At 37.0% G+C, this 14,831-nt stretch overlaps 2 protein-coding genes across 4 annotated transcripts; both read left to right on the top strand.

Annotated features, from left to right (window-relative positions):
* Positions 1 to 239: 239 nt before the first annotated feature.
* Positions 240 to 6,194, top strand: gpr171 (G protein-coupled receptor 171). Of its 2 annotated transcripts, XM_065281668.2 has the most exons (3): positions 240 to 473; positions 586 to 664; positions 3,920 to 6,194. In XM_065281668.2, exon 3 carries the CDS (start codon positions 4,068 to 4,070, stop codon positions 5,025 to 5,027), a length of 960 nt encoding a protein of 319 aa, XP_065137740.1. In that variant the 5' UTR covers positions 240 to 473; positions 586 to 664; positions 3,920 to 4,067; the 3' UTR covers positions 5,028 to 6,194. The 2 variants fall into 2 exon arrangements, with proteins under 2 accessions (XP_065137740.1, XP_065137739.1); XM_065281667.2 differs by lacking the exon at positions 586 to 664.
* Positions 6,195 to 8,443: 2,249 nt separating this feature from the next.
* clrn1 (clarin 1) lies at positions 8,444 to 14,626 on the top strand. Of its 2 annotated transcripts, XM_065280182.1 has the most exons (4): positions 8,444 to 9,096; positions 10,359 to 10,538; positions 12,922 to 13,048; positions 13,236 to 14,626. In XM_065280182.1, the coding sequence occupies exons 1-4, from the start codon at positions 8,844 to 8,846 to the stop codon at positions 13,264 to 13,266; spliced, it is 591 nt and encodes a 196-aa protein (XP_065136254.1). In that variant the 5' UTR covers positions 8,444 to 8,843; the 3' UTR covers positions 13,267 to 14,626. The 2 variants fall into 2 exon arrangements, with proteins under 2 accessions (XP_065136254.1, XP_065136253.1); XM_065280181.1 differs by having other exon boundaries at positions 12,922 to 14,626.
* Positions 14,627 to 14,831: the final 205 nt, after the last annotated feature.

Genomic DNA, 14,831 nt, shown 5'->3' with positions numbered 1-14,831 from the left:
ATGACAAGTCACGCTTTGCTTTGTTTATCACAGATTTGTTTTGGGATATAAATGATGATTGCCACTAAAAGAACGATACTTTAGCACAGTGAACTGAAACCAACCCGCTCTCTCTTAGATCAGGAAATGATAGCCCAGAAAGTGCATGCAAACTATAGAAAAAAGATGTGTGGTTTGTGGTTGTCTACATGCAGTGAATTTAAAAAGTTTCACATTTCCTCTGCGTCACTGCAGTATACGTTATGAACAGTGGTACATGCCTTCTCTCCACTGGTTGATGTAATTATGGCCAAACCCAAAGAAAAGAGGAAACAGGATGTGTAATGTAATGAAGTCTGTGGAGAGGCTTTAAGAACTCAGATATTTCTGAGTAGCTGTAGTTGTTGGATTTTCCGAACAGACAAAGCTTCACCTAACGCTCGGCAATCTGCATATATGATGTCTGTGAGGTGTTACGTTATCTCTGTCTGAAGGTAAGTTGAAACATCATGTGCATTCATTTATATCTGAAAATCAATCATACATATCATTTTCAAATTTCTTAATTACATATTTACTTGTAATAATTTTCTGTTATTGTTTTAGTAATCAGGAAGTGATGGTAACGGCAAAAATACTTGTACTGTTCATTCACAGTTTGCAATAAAGCTAGAAAAAGTAAACTGTAAGTCAACAGGCGTGTTTTCTATGTAAATGTACAATATATGAGTTTCCTTTTTTTAGGGAATTTGCTGACCACCTAACCATGCTCACATCCCTAAAACTGTGCTAATGTGAGCATACAAGCGTCAGTATGGATCAGTTGGAAACACTTTACAATATGGTTGTATTTATTAACATTAGGTAACATGAACTAACAATGAACAATACTTCTACATCATTTATTACTTAGTTCATGTTAATTTTAGCATTTACTAATATGTTTTTAAAATCAAATAGGTTGTATCTGTTAACATAAGTTAATGCATCATGAACTAACTAATGAACTGTTTTGGCATTAGCAAAGATTAATGAAAATTCATGTTAGCTAAATGCATTTAGTAATGTTAACAAATAATACAACCTTATTGTAAAGTGTTACCGAATCAAACACTTTTACCTCAAATATCTACATTTTTATTATACTGGTGCTATTGTGATTAGGGCTGAAGGATTGGAAAACGATTCAGATCATTAGCCATATGGACACATTTTTGGGAATATTAAGAATTTGGACAACTTCCTGTCAAACAAGAAGTTACTTTCAGTTGCGGCCGGTGACTTGTATTTCAAGGGCGCACGATGCGAAGCTCGTTCCAACAGGTATTTAGCCCATCATGTGTGTGATTCGTCATTTTAAAATATGTGTTTGACGCGTCATGTGAACCTATGTGCATTACGCGTGTTGTCAAAATAAGTGCCTGCTTCACACGCATCTGAAGGGTTTATAATACAGTGAGGAAAATAAGTATTTGTAAGTAGTTCTCCCACTTAGAAATCATGGAGGGGTCTGAAATTGTCATCATAGGTGCATGTCCACTGTGAGAGACATAATCTAAAAAAAAAATCCAGAAATCACAATGTATGATTTTTTAAAAACTATTTATTTGTATGATACAGCTGCAAATAAGTATTTGCACACCTGAGAAAGTCAGTGTTAATATTTGGTACAGTAGCCTTTGTTTGCAATTACAGAGGTTAAACATTTCCTATAGTTTTTCACCAGGTTTGCACACGGTGCAGGTGGGATTTTGGCCCACACCTTCACACAGATCTTCTCTAGATCAGTCAGGTTTCTGTGTGCTACGGGTCATTGTCATGTTGGAAGACCCAGCCTCGACCCATCTTTAATACCTAACTGAGGGAAGGAGGTTGTTCCCCAAAATCTCGCAATACATGGCCCCGGTCATCCTCTCCTTAATACAGTGCAGTCGCCCTGTCCCATTTGCTGAAAAACACCCCCAAAGCATGATGCTACCACCCCCATGCTTAACAGTAGGGATGGTGTTCTTGGAATGGTACTCATCATTCTTCTTCCTCCAAACACGTTTAGTGAAATTATGACCAAAAAGTCTATTTTGGTCTCATCTGACCACATGACTTTCTCCCATGACTCCCCTGGATCATCCAAATGGTCATTGGCAAACTTAAAGGAATAGTCTACTCATTTTCAATATTAAAATATGTTATTACCTTAACTAAGAATTGTTGATACATCCCTCTATCATCTGTGTGTGTGCACGTAAGCGCTGGAGCGCGCTGCGACGCTTCGATAGCATTTAGCTTAGCCCCATTCATTCAATGGTACCACTCAGAGATAAAGTTAGAAGTGACCAAACACATCAACGTTTTTCCTATTTAAGACGAGTAGTTATACGAGCAAGTTTGGTGGTACAAAATAAAACGTAGCACTTTTCTAAGCAGATTTAAAAGAGAAGCTACATTTTATGGCGTAATAGCACTTTTGGGAGTACTTAGACTCGGCGCAGAAACACCCTCCCTCTCCCATTATGAGAGGGAGAAGGGGAGCGGACTTTTCAGGCGAGTCCAAGTACTCCCAAAAGTGCTGTTCTGCCATACAATATAGTTCCTCTTTTAAATCCGTTTAGAAAAGCGCTACGTTTTATTTTGTACCACCAAACTTACTCGTATAACTACTCGTCTTAAATAGGAAAAACGTTGATGTGTTTGGTCACTTCTAACTTTATCTCTAAATGGTACCATTGAATGAATGGGGCTAAGCTAAATGCTATCGAAGCGTCACAGCGCGCTCCAGCGCTTACGTGCACGCACACAGATGATAGGGGGATGTATCAACAATTCTTAGTTAAGGTAATAACATATTTTAATATTGAAAATGAGTAGACTATTCCTTTAAGACTGGCCTGGACATGTGCTGGTTTAAGCAGGGGAACCTTCTATGCCATGCATGATATTAAACCATGACGTCTTACGGCGCATTCACACGGGGCGTAAGCGTTGACGCTTCCCATTCACTTGTAATGGGTGACGTCAAGCGTTGGCGAACTGAATTGTGGATCCGTCGGCGCCGCGTCAGCGCCGTTGCTCGCGGCAGAAGTTGAACATTTCTCAACTTTTCAAGCGGCAACGCGTGCGTCAGCCAATCATATCGCCTTATGCAAATAACCTAGGCAGAGCCAGCCAATTACGTTTATGGAAGACCGGAGCTTGTGTTGCGGCCACAGTGATTGGCTGTTGGCTACGCTTCAGACAAGCCTTCCGTTAAGCGTTAACGCTTAAGCCCCGTGTGAATGTACAGTTAGTGTATTACCAACAATAACCTTGGAAACGGTGCTCCAGCTCTTTTCAGGTCATTGACCAGCTCCTTCCGTGTAGTTCTGAGCTGATTTCTCACCTTTATTAGGATCATTGAGACCCCACTAGGTGAGATCTTGCATGAAGCCCCAGTCCAAGGGAGATTGACAGTTATGTTTAGCTTCTTCCATTTTCTAATGATTGCTTCAACAGTTTTTTCACCAAGCTGCTTGGCAATTTCCCCATAGCCCTTCCCAGCCTTGTGCAGGTGTCAATTTTGAGTTTATTGTTAAATGAGTGTCTTGTGGGTATTTTATGAACATGAGTGTCTCTTTTATCACAAACGGTTTTGACGCATGTGCAGCAGGCACTTATTTTGACCATCCACATGATGCACATGGTTCACATGACGCAACGAACACATATTTTGGAATGACGGGCAACACACGTGACACTTCAAACACATATTTTAAATTTGCGCACCTCCGAAGCGAAGTCACCATCCGCCATTGGTTGCTGTATATGATTTGATTTGTACTTTTAAAAGTTAATACAATCTTTACAACACTACATGGATCGAATGTTTAGAAATGATAAGAAAAATTAAAACAGCATAATTTATACTAATAAACCAAATAATGGTATATTTTTTGCCTCTCTACAGGACTTCTACAAAAGATTTTCTACATATATATGCTGATTTGTTGGACTTAAACAGAAAGACATTTACGTGCAAATGAGCAGAGAATTTACCACATCCTCCCTAAATTTTTAAGAGTTGAGTACATTGCTCACGTACAAATTGTGCAAAAATGGAAAGTGCAAATCACAGCACCTGTGTGATCAACGACAACATGGTACCCTTCGCCACACTTTATATCCTCATCTTCCTCATTGGCATTGCCACCAGCCTGGTGGCACTATGGGCCTTCATCACCAGCAAAAGTGCAAAAAAGTGCATCAACGTTTACCTGATCAACCTTCTGCTGTCAGACTTTCTGCTCATGATGGCTCTTCCAGTTAAAATCGCAAACGATCTGGGCACAGAGTCTCAGAGTTTGATGGTCTTCCAATGCCAGGTGACCGGGCCACTCATCTACATCAACTTGTACGCTTCGATCATCTTTCTTTCATTTATCAGCGTTCAACGATATCTACAAATAACCCGGAGCTCAAAACTTCTCCGATTGCAGGAGGTAGGCTTTGCTGTGCTGATGTCAGCAGTTGTCTGGTTCCTCATCCTCTTCATAAATGTGCCCAACATGGCCATCCCTATAAATAACATAACAATGAAACAAGGGGTAACCTGTTCTGACTTTAAAACTGAAATGGCTAAGCACTGGCACGCACTGTCTGTCTTTCTGGGCATGGCTATCTTCTTTAATGCCTCTGCAGCTGTGCTTTTGTCCAACGGTCTGGTCTTGAAGCAGCTCTGGCGTAGACGTGAAACTGACCCAGAGGACCAAGCGAGCGCCCAGCATGCCTTTAGAAATATTGCACTGGTGACTCTGGCTTACGTTATATGCTTTGTGCCATACCATGCGGTGCGGATGCCGTACACGTTTACACAAGTCACAGAGTTAATCACAGATTGTGCCTTGAAAAAGCGTCTGTTCTTGGCCAAGGAGTCTACTCTGCTTCTCGCCATTTTGCACCTGTGCTTTGATCCCCTGTTGTATTTCATCATCTGCCGTGCATTTAGAAAACGGGTCACTAAGGTTTTCTTAAAGCAACTCAGCATGTCAGATGCCGATACTCAAATTCCAGAGTAAATATTCCATCGGAGTAAAGGAGAGTAAAGGAGTTTTGGACCAAGTGTAACTGAGACATCCTCCAGTATTTTACTGTACATGTGCTACGGTGCAAAAGAAAACACTGTCGCATAAAACGACAACTATAAGGACAAAACTGAAACTAGCTTATATGAGCAGGGTGGAATTAATTTGCCTGTCTATCAGTCATTGTTACATCACAAATTAATATTCATAAGGACAGCTGATTACATTTATAATGCCTATAAAGCCTTCTAACATAAGACTAAAGAAGATGAAATGTGTAAATTTGCTCAGATCTGTTTGTATGATTATTTAATGTTGTGGCATTTACTATTTTAGTTATGCATGCATTAAGCATACGGTTGATAATGAATTGTATAAATTGTTTGTAATTTTCACAATAATGGCTAATCGAAAATTAATAAATGATGTATTTTAAATTGTAAATGCTTTATTGTAAATAAAGATTGGACTATATATTTTTTAAATATTGTTACCACGGTTAATGTTATTTGCATTAATTTCCCTTTGATAAACTTTTTGATGGAATTTGGGTTGCTTGTTATTCACCGAAATTAGAAAGAAAAAGGCTACTTGTGCTTATAAACAGTCAGAACAGTATGTGAGTCATTGTCTGTGGTGGTATGACTGTCTGTCAAAAGGTCTTGAACACCCACTGGTTATTAATCATCACCTTTCTGTCAGTGTGTCGGCTAAGCTAGGAAATTATTTGTTCGTCTCATAACCGAAACATTCCCATGGTAATTTTTTTTTAAAGCAGATAGTACTGGGCTGGACTACTGGTGTTACGTTACTGTGCAACTGTGATAACTGGATTAATCAAGTCATGTTATTTAAAATTTCTTATATTCTTAATGTCATGTTATAAGGTTATTACATATTTTAAAAATTAAAATTTCTGTAAAATGGTTTGATATTTATTACAGATGTCATTTTATTCATGCAATTAGCCAACATAACCTAATGGCCATTCATATGTATTTTATGAGATGGCTAATTTTTATAAATTTGTACAACCAAAAATTCCTATATTTCCTATACAATTTCACCCTGTGACATTAGGTTTAGGGGTGGGGGTAGTGATTATTGTTTTTTTTCTTCTAACAATTGTATGTTTTTGCATGATTCACACAAATTAGCCAACTAGTAAAATACAAGCAAATTCTAGTCAGATCAGAATAAATTAAACATTCTGAATGTAGTTATGTTGTGAAATTATTTTGTGAAATGTTTCATTTTTGATTTTCTTACAGTAGAGTAAATGAGTGACCTGCACATGATCACACACACAGACACTCGGAGCAGTGGGCAGCTATCACTACAGCATTGGGGCATTGCTAGAAATAAAGCTGCACTGGGGCATATGCCCCCCATTACTTTTTCTATCACTTTTTCTTTAAAGCCTGCTGCATGCAGAAGTGTTCAGCACAATGATTGCTTAACCAACTATCCCTACAGTACACGCAGGGTCCGAAATTAACACCCGCCAAATGCCAGTAGATTTTCCGTTTGGCGACTAAATTCAAAAAGCTATCCGCCACACTGGCGGGTGATTTTCATACCAAAATAGTAATGCAGTATTATGTGTTTGCTAGTAACTAATCTGGGGATGAGGTGAGCTACCCACAGAACGTCTATACGCTCCAAGTCTCGCGAGACTTGAAGCACTAGAGACGGTCTGTTGCTAGCTAGTTTTGCAGCTAACTTGCAGTCTGCACTTGACATGTGGCGACATTAACCAGGAGTCAGCCAACCTTGGAAACGAAAACTCACAGATGAAAAGGGGGATAAGTTAAATAAAAAAAGAAAGTTTTGTGAGAAATGGAGGTATGGTATCACAAATTTCTGTTTATGTGTCATTGTCACTGGTTACTCAACTGCTGGTTTATACTATTTCTTTTTCAGATGTCTTTTTTTATATTTTCTAAATTTTAAACCATTGTCGTCGCCTGGCATTAGGGTTAGAGTTGGTTTGGGTAAGGATGTAATTTTATGTAAATCTAACCCTAAATCGAAGCAAAAATAGTAAGAAATTAGGACAAAACAGTTCAGTAACCAATACGTGACAATGACACATAAACAGAAATTCATGATACGATTACAAAAAAGCGCAGAAATTCGTGACAGTATAACGAAAAAGAATCAAACATTTACGTGACTATAGGTACGTAATTTCGTGTGACTGGTTATAAAGCCAACCCCCCACATCATTATAGGGTCACAGTGATTTTACAAAGAAAGATGTGATCCTGGATCAACACTTTAAATAAAGAAACCCCAAAAATACCCTTAACTAAAACCCTAACCATTTTTACCCCCCAAATTATTGTGAAATTTCAGACAGAAATCTTTTGGATTAGTTTATTGCGAATTTGAGACAAATAATACACAGTGTCACTTTGTGGCAGCATAGCGCAAGAGTTTTAAAGTCGCCATGAAACGGAAGTAGCGATTTTCCCCGTGGTGACGTATATCCGAATGAAACGGCTTTTGAGATGAAATAAGGCAGGGCTGGATTTGAATTTGTCCATCGAGATCTGATTGGATCGTTTGAAGTTGGGTCGTGTTGCTAATTGCTAATCACTGCGATCTTCTCCCGGACCCCGCCCACCTGCCATACTTTTGACCGGAAGTGAAGAGAGATCGTTTTGAGGAGGGGAGGAGATTTGCATTTTTGATTAAAGATTATGAGCACACACGAATTTTTTAAAAATAATGAAGCTCACAGATAAGTCATTTGTTAATAATACCACACTATTAAAAATACATATATAGTTTTTCATTTCAATTTCATTGCGACTTTAAATTCATGTTGTATTTTAATTTTAATAATATCCAGGAGACCCCCCTAATTTATATTTTTGTGCTTTAGGGGATCCCTCAATGCTTATAGGAGGTCAGGGACCAAGCAAGCCTCCCTTAATACGAACACTGATATCTAGTGAATAAAATCTCAATTTTTATACCTGAAAGACTGATTTATTGTTAGTTATCATACATATTCAAAGACAGTATAGAACTCTAATGTGTTTTCTCAGAACCAATACGATTCTATAGGTTGTCCTGAGACTTTTTCATCTGATATAAAACTGGTCTGAGATTATTTATTTTAAATCCTTCAAACTTATCATCTCTCCTTCTCTTTCCCTGTTTCGCACAAAAAAATCAGATGTCCAACTAGGAGCCTCAATGATCGAGTCAAAATAAGATTATCGCTATTATTCAGAAACTAACTTGAGTTTCGTCATGTGTCATAACGTAGCCCACTGTACAGTACCTCAATCACGTACCATCACATGAACTTCTGTATGTGCGCTTAATAACCACTAGGCGACTACTGCCCTGCGTTATAATAGCAAGCTGTATCATGAATAGAAGTTAGATATCAATATCCATAAATCACGCGCCATTTTACGCACAATAAACTCGACATTTAAAATTAGAATTTAATTTACTTTCTCGAAGGCAGACAGACAGTCGATCCAGTAACCAATCAGAATTAAGGTCACATCCCCTGACCGCTGGTGCGAGAAATTCAACCCAGTTACCTGGAGACGCAGCACAGTGAAAGACATCCAGTGTAACTCTATCCAGAGAAGACATCGCCACCAGCAACATTGCTACAACTTTACGGATCATTTCATAATATTTCTATTATCAGCTTAGAAAGGAAATCCACAGTAGCACAATGCGCGTTATCATACTGGATTACTGGAAGATCGCCGGAGTGTACGTCAACGTTTGGATATCTTTCGGATACTGAGGCTGTTTACCAAGGACCTGTCAAACATAATGCCTGATTATCAAAAGAAAGTTATCTTCTCTGTTTCTGGGGTTCTTTGTTTTGCCTGTGTTCTCGTCGTAGCGGCTGCGATGGGGACTCCGTTTTGGGTAAAGGCGTCTATTCTGTGTAAAACAGGCGCACAGATAGTCAATGCATCGGGACCGGAGCTGGAGAAATTCATCGGATGGGCGAACTACGGACTTTTCCAAGGCCAGGGCATGAAGCAGTGCGGTCTGGGGGATAGACCCTTTTATTTCTCTTGTGAGTTGCATTATATAATATAATTGGTAAAAGGATATTAAGAGTTAATTTATCATTCAAGCCACATGCAATGGACGAAAAGCATATGGAGACTTTTGGGCACTTTTGTTCTCATTGCATTAGATAATAAATTGCAAAACCAAGTTGCATTTATTTTAAGAAAGCACATTTTGTCCATTGATTTTTTTTTAACAAAAAACTACAGACTACAGTCAAAAAAGTATTTGGACATGTTGTCAGATATAGCTACATAGATCATGCCTATTAAGAATTTAGATTCAAATCGTTTATTGTCATATACAGTACCCAGTGAGGAAAGCAGGTTTCCCTAAGCATAGTCTTACTTTGCTATCCACAATGGATGCCAGAACTGTACAGTGTACATACATAAACAAACTATACATGCATACATACAATTGCAGCAGTAATTATATTTATGTATGTCTTGTAACTTGCACTTGTTTTCATACATTCACTAAAATCACCATTGGGATAGTTAGTTAAAAGTAATTTTACTTCATAAGTCCATTTCAGCATATATTTTGGAGATGCCACTTGAGTTTTGTATAATGCAGTAAATGACACGTTTTTAAGTGTCCAAATACTTCAACATCAGGTCAACATTGTGACATCACAATTCCTTGTGAACTTAAAAAAAAAAATAGTAAACCCCATCAAAATAAGTTTTTTTCCACATTTTCTGTATGTCGAGTTGGGACAGAGTTAGTGCATCATTTTCATTGCAGTGCCTTTGAGTTTTATGACAGCATGTCCAAAAACATTCTTTGCTAATGAGGATCGGAAACAAAGGATTGGCCCAGATTTAATGGCACATTTTTGGAAACAAAGGAATATTGTCATTAATTTGCATTCCATTTTTATGAACAAAAGGATGCATAAAAAATTGTAGACAGAAAGAACGAGTTTAAAATAAACCTTTTAATACAGTTTGCAAATCTTAATCTCTGCATTAAATTAAGATTCAATGAAGAATACTGTACATCAATGAAGAATATACTGTAATTTTAAAAGCAGACTGTATATTAAAACTACTTTAGGTAGGTTTGATAATATTTTGAATGATAATTAATTAAAGTATATATAATCTTTTTGCTACATACTGTGTTTTCATGTTCCAAATATCCACATTTCCAAACATGAAACCTGGAAAACATGAATAAATCTTCCTATAAATCTTGTAACTATATTCCTGTAGTTTATGTTTAAATTATGATGTTAAAGCTCTTTCTGTCTTTTTTTAGTTTTTCCTGACCTGACAGGTGTGATTCCAGCCAGTCTACATGTGAGTGTGATCTTCTTCTGTGCGGTGCTCATCTTGTTCTCCTCCGTCTCCTCTGGATTCTTTTTTTACAATGCCTTTGGAAAACCTTATGAGACATTGCACGGACCGCTGGGACTTTACCTCTGGAATGTGATAAGCTGTAAGACACACAAACACACATACTTTGGCCACATAGTACTTCATTTTGTACAAAATAATTCTGTATAAATTCTTTAATTATTACTGTTTTCTACAATTAAGACTAATATTGAAGCCAAAAAATTCAAACCTTAACCCAAAAAGTCAAAATTTTGCATCCTGGGATGGTTTTTAAACAGCACTGGAAAAGTTTCCATCTTTGCTGCACACTAAACGATTTCTTTTACTATTTTGTCCCACACATCTATATCATTAAAACAATTAATTGTGAGCACTTACAAATCTAAAGTCTTTGAAAACATACATTCAGTACAGTATATTCAAACTGGTAAGACATATTTTATGTATGTATTATGTAAATGCATATTAAAAGTTGAATGCTGTGAATGTCAGTTAGACAGTTTCTTACCATGCCAGTTAACCCTCTTATATTCTTGAATCACATTAACATTTTAACAAACAGCAGAATCTTTACTAAACTACCTTAACAATGAGCCTCTTTGAGAAAGCAAGCTCATCTATCCCGAGAAGACAGAATTGCATTATAAATAAATAAAGTGATGGAAATGAATGCACTTGGTGCAACTGGACAGATTACATCTCTAGTGTCAGGTCCCTGTGTTGTACATGTACTGATTGTAGTGATGGAGGATGGCACTTCAATAGGCCATTTGACTGTCAACACAGTTGAACTATTAAAGCCTGAAGATAGCTTGTGCTGTAAGAATACTTTGTTAAAGATGAGAAGTGAATGAAACCAAAGATGAGACTTTGTGATGTATAACCTAATGTTACCAGTTGTGGCCCTTCCTGTGAAATCCAAGTTTCATTATCTTATTATGAAATTAGGAGCATCAAAGTTTGATTTGATTAATTTCAATTAATGTATTATTTCAGTCTTTGACATGACCTCAGTGTAAAGTCCGATATTAAATCTGTTCTCAAATTGTCACACCATAGAAAAATGTGGTATCCACCCAGCCAAATTTAAATGATAAAAAACGCCCTGTGAATAAAATAAGCTATCAAAATTCTCTGCTCTTAAATGCAGTGGGCGTGTCCTCTATCTGCATTGAAACCACGCCCACTATGCATCTTTTTAACTTTTAACTACAACCTAGCGATTGTGTTAGGGGCGGGGCTAAAACGTTGGCTCCATGACACACTGGAGCCACCAAGCCCCAACACAATCGCGATAATCCTAAATAGCTAAATTGTTATTGCAAGAGCATAACAGATCTGCGCGCAAGGAAACGAAAGCCTGCAAGCTTGTTTTAAAACCTGACGTGCGACATCTCACATTTCTGCAAATAAGCCCTCGCACACCAGGGTATATCTCACAGCCCGCATAAAATTACCCACACACTCTCACGCTGCATCCTCTCTCACTTGCTTTTGCTTATGCGACACATTTCTTTTTGGTAGTAATGGGGCGGGGCTTATTGTTTTACATGTGTACAGGCTTTCGTTTTCTTGCGCACAGATCTGTTATGCTCTCGCAATAACAATTTAGTGCACGCAGGGGCATCAGTGATGCGTTCACTTTTTATTGGCATAAAATTGCCGCCATTTTGTGCTGTGTTGTAAATGTATTGTAATAGACTAAAGTGATTTGCAATCAAACAATGTTATTAAAAATGCACTAAAACAATCGCTATTGCTATCAAAATAGTACACCTAAGGGACAGCGCGATTTACAATAAACAAATTTAAATAAAAATATGTCGGTGAGTTAACAATGACATTTACATATATATATTTGTGTCATTGTTTACTCACCGACATATTTTAATCCCATTTGAATTCGCAGTATGATTTTTCTCCTTTTCACACAATTTTTAGCAGACAAAGCTATTTTATGGATTTTAAAAAGTTGGACTATTGTACACAAGTCAGATGGATAGCTTTAATAGTACACTGAATAAAATAAATATTATTTTTGCATCCAACTTATGCAATTCCTTTAAATTTAAAGTAAAACATACTTTAAAAAGTGGATGCAAAAATGATGCACTATATTTTTAAGTAAACCCAGCATATTATTTTTTACAGTGTATTGTTTTTCCAGTTTTTTTGTGCTTTATAGAAAAGTTCAAAAAGATATTTTAACTATCATTATTGGTAGCCCAACAGTAAAGATGAAACAAGCAAGATGATGTTCTTCATCTTTTCCTAAACAATACATGTCTTACAGTAGTTTACAAGCAGACAAGATACAGTAAGTGATATTTCATTAAAAAAGGGATGTGGTACAAACTATAATAGTGCTAAATGAAAGTTACTTAGGCAATGCCATTCAAGCGCAGCCAATCTACTTTCACAACCTTCTCAAAATCTCAGCTCATCTTCTTTTGGTAACCTCCATGATTGTCTCTTTTCACCAGGTTTCTGCAGCTGTCTGGTCCTCATCCTTTTTGCATCTGAGGTCAAGTTCAACCGTTTGACTGAGACCATCACTAACTTCAGTGAAGGCAGCTTTGTCTACAAGACGCAAAGCGAATGCTTCGACAGGTCTTTCTGGCTCATCTTTCTCACATTCCTCACACACGGTCTCAATATTTTACTCATCCGCCTGGCGGGGATTCATTTTCCCTTTCAGGAGGCTAAAGAGTCTAATGCTACCACAGGAGCTTCAGATCTCATGTACTGATCGCTTCTTTGTTTTGCTTCCTCCCCTGCACGTGACATCCTACCACAGTGACCAGAACTTCTCAATAGGAGTCTTATAAACAGCAACGTCCGAGGCTCTGTGTTTTTACCCCTATTCAAACCGCTGATCTGAACTTGGAGACGGTCTCATGTTTGTAAGAGAAGGGCTTTTATCACACAGCGGGGAGGCTGGGAGATAAAAACTCCCTTTCATACAATCTGTTGATAGAGCATTCAATCTGTCAATCACTGAAACAATTAAGGGCCACAGTTCCAATGCCTATTGAAGATACCCAGCTATTTTCCAGTCTGGCTGGGACAATATCGTTTTTATTTTCCGTTTGTACCTTTTATAATCCTTTTATAATCTAGTTGTGGCACAAAGGGTGTGACTTTTTGACACTTGAGCCACACTTAAAAATGTATGGATGTCATAGCGTAGATAAAAGATCAAACCAAATGGCATTTATTTTTAATGTGAGCTCAAACACATCAAAATGAGGATGAAGGGTATTCAGACCATTTTCTTTTTTCTGCTATGACTTTTTAACTAACAAACTTGGGCTCATGGGTTGGTTATGGGTCATTGCAAAAGTTACAGTATGTTATTCTTGAGAGAAGGTACCACTCATTGCTTTGATATGGTTTGATATTTTGTATCTAATGCAGTGACATCAATATACATTTAAAATGTCAAAACACTCTTAACTGCCCAGACATGTTTATACATGCATTTTTAATATTTATATTTTCATTATCATTCAAAGACTGTATGTGACCCTGGACAACAAAACCAGTCATAAGCGTCGAAATATAGATTTATACATCATCTGAAAGATGATTTAATAAGTTTTCCATTGATGTGTGGTTTGTTATAGGCATTATTTGGCCTATATACAACTATTTGAAAATCTGGAATCTGAGGGTGCCAAAAAAATTTAAATATTATGAAAATCGCCATTAAAGTACAAATTAAATCCTAAGCAACTGCATCTGCTCACAAAAATAAAGTTTTAATATATTTACAGTTGGAAATGTACATCCTTCTTTCAGGGAACATGATCTTTAATAACCTAATAGTTTTTGGCATAAAAGATAATCTGTCATTTTCACCCATACAATGTATTTTTAGCTTTTGCTACAACTACCCGTGCTACTTAGGAATGGTTTTGTGTTCCAGGGTCACAAATAACACACTACATTAAATTAAAATGCAATACAGTAACAATAATTCATATAACTATAAAATGGAGAATCAATATCTTTGTCAACACCCAACTAAACCAAGGCAGACTAAACAGATTAAACACACTGTTTAGTCATTTATTAGATCATTTATATCACATTTAGCTAATACTAATTTTTTATAATATTTTGACGTCTTTGTTTTCATAGATACTGTATATTTGTGCTATGTGTGTTTAGACTTGGACTCATTTTGTGCCAATGGATTTATTTATAATAAATTGACTGTTGATAAACAAGCATATTTTTGAGAAGTTATTTGAACATTTTCTGGAGTGGAATTTTTTCTTTGTAACAGTTCTCCAACACAGGATCATTATTAGAATAAGAAAGATGATGTTTATATTTATAAAATACAGTATGTATTGCATATACATTTTTTGCTGTAACAGTAAGAGTT

This window comes from Paramisgurnus dabryanus, chromosome 8 (genome assembly GCF_030506205.2).
Source record: "Paramisgurnus dabryanus chromosome 8, PD_genome_1.1, whole genome shotgun sequence".
Taxonomy (NCBI): domain Eukaryota; kingdom Metazoa; phylum Chordata; class Actinopteri; order Cypriniformes; family Cobitidae; genus Paramisgurnus; species Paramisgurnus dabryanus.
This window is presented reverse-complemented; position numbering and strand designations above follow the sequence as displayed.